Source organism: Pelobates fuscus, chromosome 4 (assembly GCF_036172605.1).
Source record: "Pelobates fuscus isolate aPelFus1 chromosome 4, aPelFus1.pri, whole genome shotgun sequence".
NCBI classification, from domain to species: domain Eukaryota; kingdom Metazoa; phylum Chordata; class Amphibia; order Anura; family Pelobatidae; genus Pelobates; species Pelobates fuscus.
Genome location: NC_086320.1, coordinates 117,562,506 through 117,586,468, shown reverse-complemented (window position 1 = coordinate 117,586,468; position 23,963 = coordinate 117,562,506). Strand labels below are relative to the sequence as shown.

At 41.2% G+C, this 23,963-nt stretch overlaps 1 protein-coding gene across 1 annotated transcript in view; it reads right to left on the bottom strand.

Annotated features, from left to right (window-relative positions):
* Window positions 1-15,210: 15,210 nt before the first annotated feature.
* The window catches only part of EMILIN2 (elastin microfibril interfacer 2), a 71,791-nt gene continuing 63,038 nt past the window's right edge, over window positions 15,211-23,963 (bottom strand). The window contains exon 9 of the mRNA XM_063453046.1: window positions 15,211-17,745. Coding sequence (XP_063309116.1) covers window positions 17,411-17,745 — 335 coding nt within the window. The 3' untranslated portion in view covers window positions 15,211-17,410. The remainder of the gene's footprint in view (window positions 17,746-23,963) is intronic.

Here is a 23,963-nt window from a genome sequence, read left to right as displayed (position 1 = left end):
ACAAAATGGTTTGCCTACTTACACTGGGGGATTCGCAAGGACCTTGCGATCACATGACCCGAGGAGACCGGATCAAACGCAGGGGGACTGCTTGGGATGCCAGGCTAGTCCCCCAATCGTGATCTCCAGCGAGCAGGTCAGTCCCCTGGATGGCGGGGATGTACTATGCCGCCCGCCAGCGTTTAGAGCCGGGTCCCCAAGGACGGCATAGCACGCCTGCCGTCCTTAAGGGGTTAATGAATATTTTTGAATTGCCGAAAGCAAGGAGTGTGGACTCTGACTTTATACTCAGTTTTTAAGTTATTATTTTTAGTTATTAATTTTATTATTAATTCCAAGTTTACTCCAGTACCCAATCCTGCTATCTATCAAACCAATCTGATCTGATTTGCAATTAAACAGAGGTGGTGACCTATTTGAATGCACACATAATTTTGCCCCAAAGGTGGTTTTTATTATGTGGTTCAGTTGCTTATTTCTACATACCTATGAATAGCATTAATGGTCCATGACATGTTTCTATGCCTTCACCCCCTAAGCCCACAAAGAGTAAGGAGAGTAACCATGACCCCAGCTTGTGATTCTAATCTTCATCTTTTATCCAAAACAGAGATCCTCTCCTTAGCCTTCTCCTTGTTGAGAGAGACAGCTCTCGGTGCATATAATGGTAAGAACATTGGTAAGCTAGCATGTGCCAAGTCACTAAACTCCACCTCTGAAGCTCTGGAGCATTCAACCAAGAACTAAGTGAGGTACATAAGTAACCTCGCAGAACTGTGCCGCTATAGACTATTTGCTTTAAAACACAATTATGGATGCGAACACTTCACAGGTATGTGCTATTTCAATTTGACTGAAAAGAGAATTACAGAACTTCATGAGCTCACACATAACATTAAGCAAGATGTGTCAAAAGAAACATGAGATTGGCTCTTTTCATGGTTACCCGATATACAATGCTTAAGAGCACTTATAGGGAGTATTATGTTACTCCCAAAGACATATATATAAACCCAAAGGTGATATATACAAAATAGAGGGTGGTTAGGAACAATACAACCTGAATATGGCTGCTGCTCAATACAGCTATGTGGTGTCGCCATGGGGAAGAGGTTCGCCCCAAGTTTTGCTAACCATTATGTAGCCCATTGGAAGTCGCAACATGTGGCCTTGGGATTCCACCTTGGGGGGAGCCTTGTCCTATGGCGACGCTACATAGATGATGTGCTTATAATTTGGGAAGGCAGTCACACCAGCCTCACAGATTTTATTGAGGACATCAATCAAAATGATTATAATTTAAAATTTACTTCTTCAATACATCATGAATCAATAGATTTTCTGGATCTAACTATATATATCAAGGAAAATACACTAAGAACTAAGACATTTTTTTTTTTAAAAAAGACTGATTGCAACACTGCAATTAAAAACAATAGTTTACATCATCCATTATGGTTGGATAATATTCCCAAGGGACAAATAATCCGTATGAGAAGAAATTGCTCTAATATACATTCTTTTGAAGAGCAATCTCGAATCATACAAAATAGATATGTAGAGAAGGGATATAATAAGAAGCAAATTGATCTGGAGATACAAAATATTAAAGCAAAGAATCGACCTGAATTCCTAATAGATAAACAAAAAGGGAATCACAACCAAAGAAAGTTTGAATTTGCATTCACAACAAAATGTAACACACATGCAAGAAAGATTGAAAATATTAAAAAAAAAACATTGGGCAATCCTTAAACAGGACAAAGTGTTAGGCCAGATCTTACCAAACAAACCCCTGGTCATATATAAGAAAGCCGATAACTTAAAATTCCAACTGGCTCCCAGTCTTTAATATACTAACAAACCAAAGAAACATTTTTTGGAATCCTCAAAAACTCCCGGTTTCCATAAATGTGGAAAGTGTTCCACATGTGTAAATTTAGACAAAAAGATTGTCGATTTCAAAGGCACATACACCCAAAAAACATATCAAATAAAAAAAAAAAAAATTACTACCACATATGCCATATATCTGCTTCAATGTGGATGTGGGGCACAATATGTAGGCAGGACTACCCGTAAACTACATATCAGGTTCAGAGAAAATTTTCTTAATATAAGAAACAAAAGAACTGATCACAGTGTACCTAGACACTGCAATACATGCAGTTCTTTTGAATGGTCAACTTTTCGTGCCTTTGGAATCGATAGGATAGATGTACACTGGAGGGGGGGTAACAGAATGCAAGAGTTGATTAAAAAAGAAGCAGAATGGATATACAATCTAAGAACACTCAAAACCGGTTTAAATCAAGATATATCTAACCGGTTTAATTTAATGATATACAAATTCATTTAATAATTATTCCCCTTCCAAAATTCCTTTGATTGCTTTTCCTCTTTTCTATATTCTGGTCTTATTGATAACAGTTTGGAATTTATCTATATTCACTTATATAAGTTCCATATCTGGATATATTGTATTATATGTATTATATGGATATTAATCCTTATCTCTATCTTATAGATGCATGCTGAACCTATTCCACTTTACATTTGTATATTGTTTAATTGTATTTATTTATTTATTTTATTTGAGAATGCTATATTAATTTTTTTTATATATATTTTACAATTGATATATATATTATTTTCGATACATGTTTAGTTATTATTATTAAATATTTGTCTATGCTGTTTCCGTTATACATCGAATTGGGCTAAAATTGTATTGTATATTTGTTTTTTATTTCATCCATTTTTTTTAATTTGTACCCTTTTGGTGCTTCATATATACAATAATTATGTATTCTGACACAACAGAATATATACTGTACTATAATTCCCCCTTTTCATTATGTTTCACATGTCATGTCTTATACCTGACATACATTAGTCTCGATCATACTATATTCCCCCAGTCCATTTTATAGTCATCCCCTTTTTCATTCTGATGGAGGTTTTTTATACTCTATTATTCCCACAACATAACAGGGTCATTTAATTCCCTTTTTTGTCCCATATTTGTATAATGGGAACCTATTGAAGCTCCAGAGGGGAAGCCTTTTCTGCTGCACCTCTATTAGTGCTAGCAGAGGAGGGTTCCCCTCGATCAGATTAGATCTGAAACCGGAAGTGACGTTATGAGTTCCAAGGTGGAACGTAAGAAGCCCTCTCAATTGGATTAGACCAGAAACCGGAAGTGACGTTATGCGTTCCAAGGTGGAATGCAGGAAGCCGAATGGCTGAAAACCGGAAGTAACACGTGATCGCAAAATGTCCCCGCGAATTTGACAATTTGGCATGGTATATAAACCATGAAGATTACAACACATCTATATCCCTGAGGAAGTCACCATAGTGACGAAACGCGTTGGATATTACCTTGGACTTTTTATGCTAATTATAAGTACGTTATTATTAAGTCCATTTGTTATTTTTATCTTTATTTCTTTTATTATTTTGTGTATCTCCATTTTGGGATCTCTTTCCACCTTCATCTGGAGACCTGGCCATTACTTCATTATGGAGATATGCTGTTTTACTTCTGATTTCTTGTAAGTGCAATATTTGGAATAAATCTTGTTATTTTTATACAATCTGCACTATCTATTTTTTTCTTTTATTCCTGAGCCAAGGAAAAAGAGATATTTTATTCCTGAGCTGAAGAAAAAGTGACATTGCCAGTCCTTATCATATATATCTGATCTTCGATGTGGAAAGTACCCCTGACAGGGTGACAGGCGCGATGACTATGTCTCTCTTATAAGTTCTCTACCACGTGCAACATTCATTTTTGCCTTATTTACTTCACCATATTTTGTATTTTACTATTTTGTAGATTCCACGTTTATTACCAGCCATATTCAGGTTGTATTGTTCCTAACCACCCTCTATTTTGTATATATCACCTTTGGGTTTATATATACGTCTTTGTGTTTACTCTGTATAGTGTGTGAGGTACACTTTTTTAGGGGTGTGTTCTTCCAGTGTATTATATAGTAAGCATATCCTTTTTTCTGTATCAGTATTATGGTACTCGTTATCATAACAATTGTACCATGCTGTTGCATACAGTGTATCCCTGGTTTGTTCAAAATGTGTTGTAGACGGCAAAACCTTTAAATGACTCTCTGCTGGTCAGGAGTGTGTTTCTTGTGTCCCAATGAACATAGAAACATAGAATGTGGGGGGCGGAGCCAACCGCGAGCCGAGCTGGAAGCATACTAGCAGAGCTCTGGCGGGAACTATCGGGCAATCCACTAATAGCAGGATAACACAGCAAAATGGGTCACCCCAAGAAATCCAGAACATCCTCTCAACCTAATGGCAAACCGCGCGTTAACCAAATTCTTTACAGACAGCACCGCACAGCAAAACAAAGACACCGGAAAATGCACCGGAATCAGAATCACCTCCGGCCAGCCCGGCTTCATCAGACAGCGCATCACTCACTTGAGAACAAACCTGGCGTCCAAGCAAGACCTGGAAAAGATGCTCAATAAACTGGAGACTACCTTCCAGAAAAAAATGGACGCAATCTCTACGGAGCTAAAACATGTCGGTGATTGAGTAGAAACGCTGGAAGACCATCAAGATCACGCCTCTACCCAGATTAAACAACTGCAACAAGAAATAACAGCACAAACTGCACAAATGGCAGCTATGTACCGAGCACTGGATGACCTGGATAACAGAGGACATCGGAACAATTTACGCATTCAGAAAAGGCCTTCCTGAATCGGATGGCGAAGACCTACCATCCAACTTACAAGAGTAATTCAATATCTTGCTCCACAAAGCTCAGACAAACCATATCATATTTGACAGAGCCCCTCGGGTGCTTAAAACAAGAGTATCAGCGACGGACGCCCCCCGTAATGTGATTTGCCACCTACATTATTATGGAGTCAAAGAAGACATACTCCGGACACTGAGACAAACTACCCAACCCCTACTTTACCGGGGAGCGCAAATACAAATCTATCCGGACCTTTTATGGATGACCTTACAAGCTAGGAGGTCCATCAAACCGCTGACTGACTTACTCCACACCATAAACATCCGGTACCGCTGGGGTTTCCCCTTATCACTAACTGCCACCTACAATGGCACCACCGCCACCCTCTCCTCAGCGAGAGATGTAAATATATTCACCTCAGCCCTCGGCCTCCCAGAAGTCCAGCTTCCAGACTGGTATGGCCCAGTTCAGGCCCCACATAAATCATCCCGTCCACAAAGAATGAGATGGAAATCGCCAAACAAGCGACGACGCAACGATCCGCACCATCAGCCTACAGTTCTACACACTAAAAACATAACCAGGCTCAGTCAGCCCCTCTTCAAGACCACATAAATCTGCCTCCGAGCTACTCAAACGCTGGATCAGGACGTATACTCAGCATGGCTGACAGGCAAACTCCCAGAACGAGACGGCGCTACATATCCCCACAGGATTAAATGAATCCAATGGTCTCCCACATAAGCCCTAATTAGACCGAACATTGCCCCCACGTTACCCACACATCCCTTCCTCCTACCGACCTACGACTCACCACACCGAATACCACAGCTCTGCCCCCACCCGAAACACCGGAAAATTCCATGAACCACATTCCGGCCAACTGACTAACGATGACACAATCCACGCATCGGACTCTAAAATCCAAGGAATTGCAGTCTCGGATGGGAACCCAGAGAGACAAAACACTTCGATACATCCAGGAATCCCTGTGAAAGATCTCCACCCCAAAGAAGCAGCAGACTACCTATACCTGGGACTTACAGCTCTATGAGCAATCCTAATTTACTAATCTACGGGATACTATCCTTTGGAGGGGTAAATGTGTTAAATGTACCATTTGTTTGATTATAAGGTATCAACGACTTCCCATTGATTTATCCCCATCCACCCCCCCCCCCCCCCCCTTCCCTATGTGATGTATATGGTATATGTTAGCAGGGGAGTGAGAAATTGAGAGAGCCTGCTCTCCGAAGTAAATCTTAAATCCTATTTAAAAAAAAAAAAAAAAAAGCAGTCAGCCCCCTGAGACCGGATTAGTAACGTTGGTCCTTCTATTTGAATTCTTAGGACCGCACAGCGAATTTAATGCCAGACCCTACCTAAGACACCTAAAAGCCTGCTAACCGGAAAACTATATAACTTTACAGGAGGATTGCCCTATCCCTGCAGATGCGTAAACCTCCTGTAATTTAATACACACAGTCCCCCCCCCCCGAACTCCCGACCACCTGAAGCGACAAATATAGCCCCAAGCGGTGCCCCTTTGTCTCCCGGGACTGTCTAAGATACCCAGGGAAAGCCATCGACTGAAAGGGCTAACCAACAACTACCACCCATACAATCTCAATTGCTCGCTCCAGCAGGATTCCAGAAAAATTTGTAAATTGTTTAAATTGTTTCTGTTAACCCCTTAGTGACACAACTTCTGGAATAAAAGGGAATCATGACGGAATATATCCGTCGCCTGTCCTTAAGGGGTTAATACTTTCTTAGCACTTCTGTCTCCGCTAGACACATATAGTCAACTTACCATGGCTTCCATCCACATAGTCACACTAAACACACGCGGCCTCAACTCACTCTTCAAAAGATCCCTAGCTCTAGATGAACTCCACAAATTAAAAGCAGACGTGGCGTTCTTACAGGAAACTCACTTTAAAGCAAATGCAGCCCCAACCCTACGCAATAAACACTACCCAACCGGATATTTTAGCAATTATGAAGAAACTAAATCTAGAGGGGTAGCCATTCTCATTGGAGCACGAACACTGTTCACATACCTAACACATCAATCAGACCCAAACGGGAGACTTCTCATAGTAAAATGGCAAATAGGTATCACTCTAGTGATGTTTGCCAATCTATACCTCCCAACACCAAATAAGGCTCTCAAATGCGCAAATATCTAACCGCAATAGAGAAAGTCACGTAGGGCATTCTCATCATGGGGGGAGACCTTAACGTCTCACTTGACTCCGACCTAGATACAACCTCCGATTCCACAAAATACAATGCGGCCACCAGGACCAGAGTCATACAACTATTGGACAACCACCACCTTTTCAACAGTCGGCGAGTAACACATCCCCACTCACGAGATTACTCATATTTCTCAGCAGTAAAACACACCTATTCAAGACTAGATATGCTCTTCCTACACACAACAGACACCTACATTTCATTAAGTCATGTAAATACGGCCCTATAACGTGGTCAGACCATGGCCCATTATCCATGACTATATTAATACCTACACTAACACCCGCACAATCACAATGGAAGCTCAATGACACGTTACTTAACGACCCCATATACGTGGCACAACTACAAGAGACCCTTAGTCATTATTTCGAGGAAAACATTACACATTCAGTCTCACCCACAGTGATATGGGAAGCACACAAGGCAGTAGTGAGGGGACACATAATAGCATTAGCATCCAAACACAAAAAAGCGTGGGAGGAACAATTAGCCTCACTTACAGCAGATATCAGACTCACTAGATATCTACAAACAACTAATAGACAAACAGTCCACTCTTCGCACTATACTAAATGCCAAGATTCAACGATCTCTCCTATACTCCAAGCACAAATACTACACCCTGAGCGGGAAATGTGGACACCTGCTAGCTAGAGCCCTACAAAAAGAAAGACAGCAAACATACATAACTCAGATCAAAAAATTCCTCGGGAACACTCACCCATCTACTACCCGACATACTCCAGGAGCTTCACTCCTACTACTCAGACCTATATAACCTGTCTGTTAGTTTGTGTGTGTGTGTCTGACTGTGTGTGTCTGTTAGTGTGTGTTTCTGTTAGTGTGTGTTTGCCTGAGAGTGTGTGTGTATGTTAGTGAGTGTGTGTGTCTGCTAGTTTGTGTCTGCTAGTGAGTGAGTGTGTGTCTGTTAGTGTGTGTCTGTTAGTGAGTGTGTGTGTCTGTTACTGAGTGTGAGTGTGTCTGTTAGTGTGTGTCTGTTAGTGAGTGTGTGTGTCTGTTACTGAGTGTGAGTGTGTCTGTTAGTGTGTGTGTGTTTCTGTTAGCGTGTGTGTGTTTCTGTTAGCTAGTGTATGCATATCTGTCAGTGAATGTGTGTGTGTGTATTTAGAATGCGGGGCGGGGGAAAGGTTGGGTGGGGGTGGTGCGGGGGGAGGGGGGGCGCCTGAGTTTTGTCCTGCCTAGGGCAGCACAAAACCAGGATACACCACTGGATCTGACTGTGTGTCATACTGTGTATATGATCTGACTGTGTGTCACTGTATGTATATCTGTGTGTATATTATGGCTATGTGTATATATTTTCTGACTGTGTGTGTCAGACTGTGTATATCTGTGTGTATATTATATAACTGCTCATATTCGCACACAAACACTCTATCCCTGCATCAATAGACAGACTGTCCACATTAATACAGACAGACATTCACACACCAGCCGTCTCCTTCATTTACACACACAGCTTCTTCAACACAAATGCATTTTATATCCCTTCATTTACTTAGACACAAGCACTGCACACAAATACACTCCTACACACACCGATACTTTAAACACATATACTCCTGTATTCACACAACAAAATTCCATAAAAATACACATTTTGGCGTTCTACAAACACATATGCATCCATAATAGTACAATATGCAAAAGTGTCCATTGACGATGATTTTAAATGCTCAAATGCAAACATGCAATCATAATCAACATTATAAGCAACAAAGGTAATACCCAACATTATATGAAACTTATATTTAAAATGTATCTATTGGCCTTCAAAGGGCCCAGGACCTAATTTCGCCCGGGGGCCCAAATGGCTGTCAGTCCGTCCCTGCTACCATGTCTATGAACATAACATCTATAAAATCAAACATGTGGACATTTGTAACAAATTCTGTAATAAGTTGACTTGCTTTCACAGTTCTGTAAAATAAAAAGTAAAAAAAAAAAAAAAAAACATAGAATGTGATGGCAGATAAGAACCATTAAGCCCATCTAGGTGTTAACCTCTACAACTTCAGCTGGAAGGCTATTCCATGTGTCCACAACCCTCTCTGTAAAGGAATACTTCTCAACATTATTTTTTAAACCTTATCCCCACTAATTTAAAACTCTGTCCTCTTGCTGTGGTAGTTCTTCTTTTAAATATAGTCTCCTCCTTTACTGTGTTGATTCCCTTTATGTATTTAAATGTTTCTATCATATCCCCCCTATCTCATCTTTCCTCAAAGCTATACATGTTAAGATCCTTTCCTGGTAAGTTTTATCCTGAAATCCATGAACCAGCCCTTCTCTGAAATCTTTTCAAAGTATCAATATCCTTCTGGAGATACGGTCTCCAGTACTGCATACAATACTCCAAGTGAGGTCTCACCAGTGTTCTATACAATGGCATGAGCACTTCCCTCTGTCTACTGCTAATACCTCTCCATATACAACCAAGCATTCTGCTAGCATTTCCTGCTGCTTTATTACATTGTCTGCCTACCTTTAAGTCATCAGAAATAATTACTACTTAATCCCTTTTCTCAGACATTGAGGTTAGTAGTATCAAATATTCTGTACTCTGCCCTTGGGTTTTTACACCCAAGATGCATTATCTTGCACTTATCCACATTAAATGTCAGTTGCCACAACTCTGACCATTTTTCTAGTTTACCTAAATCATTTGCCATTAGCTTATCCCTCCTGGAACACCAACCCCATTGCAAATTTTAGTATCATCAACAAAAAGACATACCTTGCCATCAAGACCTTCTGCAATGGGTACAGCATTCACTATATTCCAGTCTTTTGGGAATACGCCTGTTAACAATGATTGGTTAAATAAAGACGTAAATGGTTTTGCTAGTACACCACTAAGTTTTTTTTTGTTTGTTTTTTAATTTTATATTTTTATTGTGCAGGTAGGTACATGATATTTCCATACGCCACAACAGCGTTCATATAGATATGAATACAGACTTATTCGTGGTATTAGTACGTGCACATTTTTAAAGTATAAACAAAGTTGATATAACAGGCTTAACATTAGTAAATAGTTACTGCACTGTAGTTTGGCATGCAAGTGAGTTAGGATTGAGTTGCTGAATACTACCGCAGTATGGTAAAAGCTTTAACATACAGGTCTGAGTGGAAACATGGCTGATGGATCATTCATAGGAAATGGCAGACATGTGAGTGTTAGTGAAAGAGATTAGGTAGGCAAGTGAGTAGTCAGGCGTTATTGAGTGGTTAATGTTACATGCTTATAATACAAGAGTGTAATAAAGGTTGTGTTTCTCAAGATGGTGTCAGGCAGACAGGCTTATTAACATGAGAGTGGCATGTGGAAGGCCCTCAGGTGACATGACCCGTGTGTGTAGCACAGCATTCTGTGATTGTTGTAAGGGTGCTAAGTCTTAAAGAAAGGGAGAAGCATGCAGGCATTGTGGATGTCTGAAGTGTATATAGGGTGATTTATTAATGTAAGACTGTCGGGCAGGCAGGCTTGGCCCCGTTAAGTGAGTAAGTGACAGGCCTTTTGAGAGCATGTGTGTACAGGAACTTAAAGCAAGTTTTTAATCGAATGTCCTATGGGGTGCGGATGTGTGTCCGCTGTCACCTCCTGAGCTGACACCAGGGTACAGGAGTAGTCTCAGTATCATCCGATTCCCGTAGTTGGCAGCTTTGATGCAAGCGCTTGGTCATCCTGTAGTCTGCTCAGGCTTGTGGAATGTTGTAGCTGTGTGCTCCGGTTGGAGAGGTGCCCAGCGGCCCCTGCGGCTCTGCTGATGGTGGCGGTGTTGTGTGGGCCGTGGCGGACCCCACTCCAGCCCCAGGCCTTTCAGGAGGTCTGCATCTGTGTGCCACAGACTCGGGTATGCAGTGCAGCCGGGTCTTCCCCTTTATGGGCGCTGCGGAGGGCCCCGATGGTTAGACGCCGCCAACGGCGGGTGGTCCTCCGGCATTGTGGGCGATGCTGTGGGGGTATAACACATTTGGCCTTCGGCCCAGGTAGGCAGGGAGCCTGGGTGGTGTGTGCTCCAGGTCGGAATCTGCCTGAGCGGGGCTCACTCGGCCCTTTCTCCGTGGCCTCCCTCACCTCCCGCACATACCCTGGCGACTGTGCCATGCGCTGCTCCAGTCTCTCCCAGAAGCGCTGGAAGGCCTTGTTTATGCATCGGCTGGAGCGCTCAATCATGTCTTCGCCGGGGTCTGCATATGTAGACGCCATTTGTGTTGTGGTCTGTATGCTAGGCCCGTCTTGCGTTGAGCCTGAATCTTCACGCGGAGTGAAAGTGTAGGCGAGAACTTGTTGCTTGTCGGTGGGGACTGGGATAACAACCGCCGGTCCATAGGGGGGGAACGGGTATCCCTGCTGGAAAGCTCCTCTCTTTGCCGCGGCGGGAGAGCGGCCGTCTCCCCCACCCCGGCCATGCTTGTAGGCCGCAGAGGATGCTTGAGTGATTTCTGCTTGAGGGACTGCATGTGTGGTATCCGTAAGTAGGGCTTGCTTTCCCCCTGCCTCCAGCAGCTGGCATTGGGTCAGTAGTCGCTTGGTGTGGGTTTTAAATCGATAAATGCCGTCGCCAGGAACAGGAGCTTTGGTACCGTGCGACTTCTCTGCTTCGAGGTCTGGCCCCGCCCCACTAAGTTGTTTTTTTTAATAACTTTGGGTGTATCTCATCAGGCCCCATCGACTTATTTGTCTTTACTTTTGACAGTTGAAATAGAACCTCTTACTCTGTAAACTCACATGTAACAAATGACTAATTTGTCCTTTTTACTAACTGAGGCCCCTTTCCTTCATTTTCAACTGTAAATACTGAACAAAAATATTAATTGAGGCAGTCAGCTAGACCTTTATCCTTTTTTACATACCTTACTTTTTTTTTTTTTAATTCTTTATTTTTGTTGTGCATTATGGGTTACAGGCAATCCTGTTATGCCACGACAGCAGTCACAGGTATATCAACGTTTACATCGCCATGACAGGTTTAATCTGCACATTTTTTATATAAGTAAGTATGCGTACTAGTACGTGCAATCAACGATAACAGTGAACAAGTTATTGAAATTGAAGCTTAGTAAAACGTACATATCACGGAAAAGTTAGTAGAAGAGGGACAAAGGAGAAAAACAAGGTTTGAGCATACTATCTATGTTCAAGGTTAATACGGTTATCCCTTGCTCTAATACGATTATCCCTCGCTCTAATACGGTTATCACTCGCTCTAATACGGTTATCACTCGCTTCAATACTGATATCTCTCACTTTAGCTATTGACATTTGTCATTTTGAGTTATTTGTCGCTTGGTAATAGTAGTTTGAGGTTAATAATTATATTGAATGCCATCGCTTTAGTATTTAAACAGTGGTTCGATTAACTAGTTGATTAACTAAAAAATATAAACAAACATAGTAGGCAACAGAGGCGTATTAAACATGGTACTTGGTTGATATGCAGGCGTGGGAGACATAGTAGGTACAGATAGGTGATGCTCCTAAAGAGAAGCTGCTCAGCTGAGACATTAGTAGGTATCAAGTCAGTAAAGATATGCATTAAGGAGGGACCTATTTGCTATCTGTGTGCTAGATGGAGTAGCTAGTATAGACTATTCTAAACAACAAATAAACGTATGGAGATTTGTACTAATGCAATGCTTATTTTAAAAAAAAAAAACAATTAATGTGGACACAGATTAGTCAGCAATCTCGCCTGTCTGGTCTCAAGCAGGTATGTTTGTGTGCCCCCAGTATGTCAAACCAAGAAAGCAAGATCATCTCTTAAGGTGAGTTAAATTACAGTGTTTAGTCCACAGTTCCGTAGGGAGCTTTATTGTAAGGTGAGTTTCTGGGAGGTGAGTTAGTACCAGCGGTTGCAGTGTCCCGCAAGGTGCCCGATGCAGAGGTTGGAGCCCAGGGCCATATGCTGTGCAAGTAGACCTTTTCAGCCTATGCCCACCGGGTATACAGACCTGACCAGCATGGGGGTGCCCCGTCCGAGAGCTGCACGCTTGCTTGGCGGGGTGCAGTTGTGTGGACCTGCGCAGCAGGATGGGGGTCCCCCCGAAATCCCTTCCTTGTTTGGCGGTGGATAGGCTCTCTGCTGGTGTTGATCGTCGGACAACGGCCCTGCTTCATCGTGGGCAGTGTCGCAGTGGGTGTTAGGGCGTCTTGTGTGCTGGGTTGCGCCGTGGTGTTCGGCCGTTGCTGGGAGCGCCGAGTGGTAGGTAGATCTTGGATGTCGGCGGGCCCTGTGCTGCCGCTTGAGAGTGGGAGTGTTGCTGTCTGGGAAACAAGATGCTTTGTCCAGCCTCGCCGAACCCTGTCGACACTTCCATCTAGGGGCTGCTCTGGCGACACGAGGGGGATTCCCCCGCAGGCGACGTCGGATAGCCGGGCGGATCCACGCCATCACCCTTCTCACCGCCTGTCTGTACAGTTGTCTCCGGGCTTTGAGTTGCGTGTAAAGGTGAGTGCATAGCCGGTCGAAGAATTCTTGCATGTGTTTTGGCGGCTGAGTAAGTACGCGCTGTGTGCGCTTGGGCTGTTTCTGTGCCGCCATCTTGGCTAGGCCCTTGCGGCCTCGTTTGGCCGTGGATTTTGGCGCTTTGGCAGGCGGTAATGCGGCTGTATTCGCCCTCAGCGAGGACCGGGGTGACCCCCGCCGGTCCAGAGGGGGGGGTAGCAGGGCTGCAGAGTGAGCCTGTCCCGTGCCGGGAGGTCGACCATCTCCCCCGGGCCTCAGGCTGTGTTCCGATTTAGGCCTCATGACCAGTGCAGCTTTGTCCACGGTTCTCCGGTGCCGGTCAGGCATCAATTTGTCGCTTAGGTCGTCCTGCATTCGTTTCCGGACCCCGTTTGCCGCTATCGCTAGTGGATCTGGCGTTATCGACATTTTTGGCCCCCCCGTTGCAGGAGCTAGTAGAATGTGCGACTGGCCATCTTGGCTGTCACTCTTCTTTTGTTTTTAATCTAACAAATCCTTGTTTTACTTTCCTTTTCTCATTTATGTATCTAAATGTGTTATCACCCTTTTCACTGACTGTGCTATTTTCTCTTCTGTGTGTGCTTTGGAGGCTCTTATAACTTGCTTTGCCACTTTCTGCCTAGTCTTCTAGATTGGTCTGTCTTCCTCACTCTGTTTTTTTTTTTATAATTACTAAATGCTACCACAACCACAGTTGTTTCTTACTGTTTCTGCTCTTCCTAACAAACCTAATGGAATTTTCTGCTGCTTTCAGTAGTGCAATTTTTAAATAATCCCATTTATCCTGGACTCAATTATGCATATTCTAATTTGAGAAAAGTTTCTAAAATCTAAAACTTTTGTTTTAGTGTGGTGTGACTCAGTCACTGTTCTTATATTAAACCACACTGACTGATGATCAATAGATCCTAAACTTTCACCTACATTAATATCTGATACAAAATCTCCATTTGTGAACACTAAATCTAGTATGGCCTCCTTACGAGTTGGCTTCTCAAGGACTTTTTTAAAGATAATCCCAGGAGGGAGTTTAGAATATGTGTGCTCCTGGCACAAGCAACTGTTTTGGTGTAAGTGTTAATTTAGAAACCTTTAAAACCACTGTTATAAGGGTGGGTTTTGAATGAACATATGATGTGCGATAAGTCATTGTTCAAGAGTATGGATTGTGGTGAATATCATGTTAAGAGCATTAATGAGATGATATATAGGAGAATAGACAGAACTGTAGTATATGTATCCTAAGTCTGCCAAGATCTTAATGTGTTTTGATTGTTTCTCCTCCATTGCAATAAAGACATGATCAGATACTTCCACTATTCTTGCCTCTGACTGGTTCATTGGAAATAACTTTTCAGAGGGTATTGGCTATTTGGCTAACAATCACATGGACAGAATTTGTCAAAACTAAAATCGGATTAAACTCTGTTTGCCCAAACCAAAAACATTTTTTTAGATGAATTGACTAAAAATATGTTTGCTATGCACAAGTCTAGCAACCATTACTAGAAGCCATGCTGAAAGAATGCCCTTTGCCCTTTTTCAATAAACATTTTTCTTCTAACTGGGCATAGAAAAGTATACTGAGAAGCGATTTGAAGATATACCAAAATAGCTGAATTAGAAAAATTATCCAACTCTGCTTTCTCAAGTTTTGTCAATCCTTGTTTTAGTGAATAGCCCTTACAATTTTATTTTAGACAAAATATACTCATACATAATATAATTTATTTAAAATTTTATTGGGTGATAATTTAAATAGTTTATTTTTTTAAATAAAAAACAGAACTTTAAATGTTTGGGAAAACACAATAATGAAAGTTGTCAGAATGAGGACAAAATATACATAGAGAGGAACATTGCTGTGGTGTCTACTCTTGTATTTTAACAAAAGCATCTCATTCTCAAACTCCAATAAGAAATGCACAAAGAAATGATCATAGTGACATGAGATGCTGAAGTTGAGTCAGTGGAAGACACTCACACATACAATAAAGTGGCTAAAGAAAACAAACTAATCAAACGGAGGATAAAGAAGTTTGCTTGTTTATCGGGTTGTACTAAATCATAATTGAAATGGCCTCCGGCATCTAACCTACAACAAGATATGGTACTATTTATTAATGGGGATAGAAGAGGAAGGTAGGAACTAGTCAATTTTCTTTGCTTGTAGTCCTCAAAGTAACAGTCACAGTTAAGATTTTTTTTTTAAAATGTTATCAAAAGCAGTAGTAGGAAAGTGTGTGGGTGGGTGGGTGGGTGGGTGTGTGTGTATGTATGTATGATTTTTAAAGTGACTAAATATTAGCTCAAATAAATATTCAGTATAGATAGTTATCTCTCCGCTATAGTAACTATTTATTTTAGTGTTCGTGGATTTTGTTTCTTAAAGGTGAATTATAACATTATGGTTAAGTATCTACGATAACGGACACATATATTTGGTGCATTGTGAGAAGGTAGGATTGAGTGATCCGCAGTGTTTTGGACAGATATCACTGCAGCATACTGTAGAGTAGTGCTTGTAAGTGCTGCCTTGGAGTATGAAGAATTAATGTGCTGCATAACAGTAATCCATAAAGTAGCAAAGGAGAATTCCCAAAGGAAGTGCTTTGATCTTTGTCCTTGCTTATTTCCTAGCATCAGAATGCTACATACTGAGGGCAGCTCTTTTAATATATTGCCCATCAGCATGAATATTAATATACAGGAAGAACATCTGGAAACCCATAGGTATTGTGTATTTTGACTTTCCAATGAATTTAAGTTTTCCCATTATTTTAAAATGTAATAAAAATATTAAAATTATTTAATAAAATACATTCAATATAAAAAAAATAATCACCAATAGTTTATCATTGCAATGGTATATATGATTTAAAAAAAAACAAGTATTTTAAAATATCTAAGTAATTATAGTTACATAACTGTACAGTGCAGCTATGGCAATTACTCCTTTACAGTAAATGTTTTTTTTTTTTCTGTAGACAGTAAATATTTGACGTCATACAGCACAAAAAATGCCATAAGTGCATTTTAGGATATCCTCATCCCTACATGGGATACAATGAGCAGAAGTCAGAGAACACTCAAGGAAAATAAGCATCTCCAGTTGTTAGTGAATTCCCATAAACATTTCAATTATTAGTTTTAGCAACAGCTGGATGTTCATATTTTATTACCCTAATGGGACGGCCAAAAGGTAGTTCCCCTATCTGCCTCAAGGTTGCAAAACATCAAAGGAGCTGTAGTTCTACAACATCTGGGTGAATCTACAGTTTTTCCACCCCTGACCTAGTTTACAGTTTGCTTAACTCGTAATTTATCTTATACATAAACATTCATACGGAGAACACAATCTGAGAGAGACCCAGGAAAGTTCTTTAACAAAGACAACTGCTGGGTCATGAACACAAGCTAGTTGTCCTCCTAAATTTTAAAATTTGTGGAGCCCAGGAAAATCTGATGTATAACGCCAGCAAAAGAGAGGCACCGTAGAATGAAAAAGGCACTTCTAGTTTTTTGAATAATTAACAGCTGTTTAAAACAGAGCACCCAAATTAAATAGTGATAAATGCAAATCATATGCTAAATATTACATTTTGAAACCTAGGATAACAGATGCAGGGTAATATAACATGGCATTAGAAAAAAAAAAGTTGTGGAAATAAAAATGTAAGATCAAGAATCATTACGTGCACGATTGTTTTTGTAGAAGTGTTCAGAAAAAGATTTGGTGAAAATTGAAAGGAAAACATTTCTTAGCATAGTGAAAGAATGATCAGGTATGGAATATGTTCTAAACTTGCTCACAAATGAAGTAAATAGCAGTTGTAAAAAGTATACATTAACCCTTCAATATGAATTACATTCAGTATATTTTCAGAAAGTCTCTCAATTTGATATCACGTTAGCTGTGGGAAGAATATGGATATAAAAAGGTGCCACTAAATGTAGAATACATTTCATCTGAGTCTGAATGGGCAAGGTTGCCTCCTGTTAGCACTATGCTGACTTCATCTCCAACATTCAGGTGTAGAATAAGATTAAATGTTCCGGCCCCACCGCAAGTCTGTCTTGAGCTTGGTCTGTGATATTCCAAAAGCTCTTTTCTGTAGCCGGACGTGTCCATCTGTGCTATACTGACGTTGGACACAGACAAGATTGCCTCCAAATGAACATTGTGTGCTGAAGTAAGAACTGCTGAGATCATGTACCGTCCAGCAACAGGAGCTGTGAAGATGCCTTTAGTATAAAAAAAAGAATAATTTATTAATAAATATGCAATTAATCACTTAGAGGTGCAAATTACAATGTATAGTACTCCATGAAAAATGCTTGTATGCATATTGTGTCTATTCACAAAATTGTGAGATTATAAGATGTCAATTCTACAATAGGGGTTGAGCTGTTCCCAGCACTTCCAAGTTGTCCCCAGTCCAGCCTTTACTAGCGTGCCTCCCAATAGTGTGTGCACACATTTAAAATTCCAATGTATTCAGAACTCAAGTTATCCCATAAAGCACCATTTACCTTCCCACTTACCGAGGCTGATTTTATTTTACAAATAAATTAATTTTCCCTGCCAGAGCTGCATTCTGTCATTCTGCTTGGACTGTAAATGTTGTCTCACACCACAGTGAATCTGTATTTGTATGGCTAACTTTTTGTCTGCATTCAAGCAGTCCAGAAGGGGGAGGGCAGTTGTTGCAAGTTGAAACAACAGCCTGCAATGCCCTATGGAACATACTCAGTGTAACCTTTAGGTATATATGGAAATATTATTTTATGTGCAGTTAGGACTTTTTTTTTTTTTTTATAAAGCTGCATTCCCAGAAAAGTGATCAAGATTGTTTACAATTCCATAAACTATTTAGCAGACTTTAATTTAACTACTTTAGTTACAACTACTGTTTATTGCAAAAATGGTGGTTCCTTGCTATGCTAGCATTTCAGACGGGACTCTAATTCTTTTAGATAGACTTTTCAAATGATCACAATGGGTTAGAAGTCCTTTGAAATAATTTATCTACAGAAGTCATCATTAGAATCTATAGAACATTTTGTACATATATCGAAACATTTTTCTAACCTATTGAGATAATTAATCCATAAATTAAGATACAAAATATAAAAATGTAGTCATTTCAATTATGTAAAAGACACGCTATAGACACCAGAACCAACTCATCTAATTGACGTTATCAAGACTGGAGTACCTTAGCACCATCCCATGGTTCAGAGCTAAACAGTTTTTGATTGACTTTACACTAAATGAGATCCTTGGTCAACTGCTGCTCAGCCCCCATTGAAGGTATGGCTAAGGTGGAGTTACACTTTGCATTAGCCATACCAGCTCATTCCAATAACGGGTGGCTATCACTGTTGCCCATCACTATTCTAGCTAATGCAGTAGCATTAGCTCAAGCAGCAGAGATGTTGTTCAGCACCCTATAATGTATGCATGTATAGGTGAGTGCAGGACCTTCGGTTTCACGTGTTTTGTGTTCATTATAATATAGTCATCGATTCAGTATCTTTATGTATTGAAAGTGTGTGTGTGTGTGTGTATAAGGTCTGGTTTATACACACACACACACACACACACACACACACATACATATATATATATATATATATATATATACACACACATTAATATATATACACATATATATCCAAACTATTTCCTAAATAAACAGCGATTCAACAGTTAAACCATTCACCAATTCCTTAGATATGCTTTCAAACAGCTGTTTTTGTGCCTGTGTACTTCATGGAACCCGAACAACAATCTTATTCATTGAACAGATAAATAGGTTCTCTCTCGCATCTTGTGATTTCATGTTGATGAAACAGCAGCTACTCACATGTTGAGCAATATATCCACAGATAAATGGAATGCTTATACTATTACTGGTCTGATTAGATTGCTTTGTATTACTGAAAATTCATTATAAATTGATTTTGTTTACCTGCCAATGACTGGAAACAACAAGAGCGTATGTTGTTTACTGCCATTCATTTTAAAGAGATCTTTACATCCTTGACAAATACTTTTGAGACTGTTTATGCTAGAATTTGTATACATTTGGAACATGGAAAATATAGCTTACACGACAAGGATGTCCAAGGACTCTGGATGACTGTGTTCCAGACATTGAATTCTATTCTATTCATTTCTCAACTTTGATATGACCAGTGGTCTCTCATGTTGAACCATGATTATAAATTGCTTAAACCCCTTAACCTACTAATCTGATAATCTTTAGGAAATACAATCCACCTATGAGGAAGTATTTTTTCACATTCGATGCATACTGGTTAGAAGATTACTTCTACACTTCACTACACTTACCATCCTGTCTGAAGGTCTGGTTGTCATGGTTAAAGGGACACTGTAGGCACTATAACCATTTCATTGAATTGGTTATAGTGCCTGGAGTCTGCTTGCACTGTCTCTCCAGGGGCAAGGTCCCTGACACCATCTCCACTGCAGAGATTACACACTCCCTTCTAGCCATACCGATTCATACCTGAATGGCCACTGCGATGGGCTGAAAGTGGTCAGTTGACACTCGCAGCCAATCACAACTGCCCACTGCTGCTTAGGTTAATGCTTCTTTGTTAGATCAAGCAAAGAGGAAATGGATTGCGTGGAACTCATGTTTAGTTAAAACATTAAAAACAGTTTAATGCTGAATGTAAGGACAGTGCCAGGGGACTCCAGACACTACAACCACTTCAATGAGATGAAGCAGTTACAGCGCCTAGAGTGTCCCTTTAAATGTATTCCTTCACCATTTAATTTTCGCTCACATTCTGATCCGTTTACTTCATTATCTCTCTTTTGTTTTGTTTCCAACATTCCCTTTCCTCTGCACCTAATCCCATAGGCAAGTAAGAAAACTATGCTAAGGCAGTTTTGTTCTTTGCAATCTTTTTGTTTTCTTTCTGACAGCTGTTAAGAGGTTGGGACTCATTTATTACCAATATAATTACACATTCAATTTAGAAAATGCATATTAAATTCAACCTTTCCCATCACTTTAAGTCACTTAACACCAGGGCCGGTGCAAGGATTTTTGGGTACATAGGCGAAGATGTATTTTTCCGCCCCCGCCCCCCCCATTCAAAAATAACATCTTCACCTATGTGCCTCTTAACCAGCCCCTCTCCCCGTCCATTATTGGTCCCCTCCCTTCCCTGTCCCTTTGTGTTCTTCTGACAGTCACACACAGACTCACTAATCTGACACACACACTGATTGACACTCATTGACAGACACACTGATAGTCACACACAGACTCAATGACAAAGATACTCTCACTGATTTGACAGACACTCACAAACACACACTGACAGACACACACATACACTGACACACTCATACACTCACATGCAACACTCATACAATCACTCACAGACACACATACACTCACAGTCACTCACAGACACACATACACTCACAGACACACATACACTCACTCACACACAGTCACTCACAGACACACACACACTCACAGACACTCACTCACACACACACTCACAGACACACAGACACACAGACACTCACTCACACAGAGACACATACACACTCACAGACACACAGACACTCACAGCCACACAGACACTCACAGCCACACAGACACTCACTCACACACAGACACTCACTCACACACAGACACTCACTCACACACAGACACTCACTCACACACAGACACTCACTCACTCACAGACACACACACACAGACACTCACTCACACACACACACAGACACTCACACACACACACAGACACTCACACACACACAGACACTCACACACACACACAGACATTCACACACACACACAGACACTCACACACACACACAGACACTCACACACACACAGACACACACACACACACAGACACTCACACACACACACACAGACACTCACACACACACACACAGACACACACACACACACAGACACACACAGACAGACACTCACACAGACAGACACTCACACAGACAGACACTCACACAGACAGACACTCACACAGACAGACACTCACACAGACAGACACTCACACAGACAGACACTCACACAGACAGACACTCACACAGACAGACACTCACAGACAGACACTCACAGACAGACACTCACAGACAGACACTCACAGACAGACACTCACAGACAGACACACACACACACACTCACACAGACACTCACACAGACACTCACACAGACACTCACACAGACACTCACACACTCAGACACTCACACAGACACTCACACAGACACTCACACAGACACTCACACACTCAGACACTCACACAGACACTCACACAGACACTCACACACTCAGACACTCACACAGACACTCACACAGACACTCACACAGACACTCACACAGACACTCACACAGACACTCACACAGACACTCACACAGACACTCACACAGACACTCACACAGACACTCACACAGACACTCACACACTCTCACACAGACACTCTCACACACACGCAGACACACACTCACTCTCACACAGACACTCACACACACACTCACACACTCACACACACAGACACACACACTCACTCACAGACACTCACACACTCACACACACAGACACATCACATACATTCACAAATTATTTTAATAAATAAATAATATCCACCCAGCCTCCCTACCTGGAGAGTTGGTGTGGATCATTCCCTGGGGTCCAGTGGGGCTGGTGGGCGGCGCGCGGCAGTGCTGCGATCAGGCGCGGCGAGGGAGCTCTAACCTCTCTGCTCTGCTCCCTCGCGGGCTGTCTGCTGATGCCGCGGGAGCCGGAATATGACGTCATATTCCGGCTCCCGCGGCATCACTAGACAGCGCGCGAGGGAGGGAGCAGAGCAGAGAGGTTAGAGCTCCCTCGCCGCGCCTGATCGCAGCACTGCCGCACTGGGGGCGGAGATGGTGGCCGGCAGGAGGGAGAGTTTTCCCTCCTGCCGGTCACTGAAATCTTGCGCCCCCGGAGCCGGTGCGCCCTAAGGCGGCCGCCTGTGCCGCCTTATGGACGCGCCGGCCCTGCTTAACACTTCTTAAGACAATTAATCCTGATTCTGACTATATGTCAACTCTATTACGGCAAGCAGTTACTCATTGGTCATTCATATTATATTAAATGTAACCGACAAGCCTATTATGATTACTTAAAACTCTTCTTACCTAATACCCATCTCTTTATCTCTATCACTACTCTAGGTTTCGGCCTTCGGGAGCGTCAATTAATGGCTTCTGTCGTCTTGACATTTGCAGAATATTGTCTCCCATATCATTTGATTTTCACCCTCATTTCAGTCCTTAAAAACTATTTTTTCAGAGAGGTAGCTAATTAATCAGTTAAACTCACCCTGTCTTGCCTAGGTTCTATTGACACTTATGTACTTTATATTGCTAGTAGATTCTACTTTTTGTGTGTAGTCTCTTCTGGGCCGTGAAAAACCCTGAAAAAGACATTTCTTTGCAATTTCTTGTCGTGAACTTTCTCTCTACCCCCATCCAGTTGTACATGTTTAGTTATGTTTGCCTGCACCCTATAGACATATGCTTCTTTAGATGAGCGGTTGCCTTTCTTTGTTGCAGAACGCATATATACTCTCAACAGGGAAGTATTATTTTGGCATATCTTCAGCACAGCTGTAATAATCTCAGATGACAAGTTTTCTAGAATCCAATTTTTGGAGGTTAAGATTATACATTATTCAATCTACAGCCACATATGGAATACATCGAATTCTACAAGCGATGAGTTTTTCCCCCTTGAATATTTTTCTTAAAATAATAACTGGGTCCTATCATATACGTTCCATCCCTTCAATATGAATTTCATCTTCTTTAATGTTCTAAGTGCAGCAGACATACAGATCTATTGTGCTCCTACCCTGAAGGTAACATACGCATACAGCATGACATCTGCATTTACGAGTGAGCAAGCAATAGTTGTTACTGTACATTGACACAGTCAGCTGGAATTCAGTGCAATAATCAATGACTCATGCTCTAATGTCCTGCTAAGTGTTCCCGCATGTTAAACTCCCACTTCTCAATAGATGAAGGAAAGAGCTGTACTCTCAAGCAAAGGATACTTTTTTTTTTCTCTCTCAGCAAAGAGACTCTAAATAAAAAATACTCCCATTTATGGACCTCATCAGTAACATCAGGAATTGCAAGTGAGTGACAATTATTTGATAGGCTACTGATGTTACAGCTTCCATGAACTTTTATATGCATTCTACCATTCATGCATTAAAATGCGTCATATGGAACAGAATATACTATTAGACACAGATGTACAGATCCTATTAACTTCCTAATTCCATTAAAAGGATTTTACCTAGTATGTTTTATTTGACTTGCATGCAAGGATTGTTTTAAAATGGGACTAATAGAATATAGAATACAGAGGAAATAGATTCAATTGGAAGATC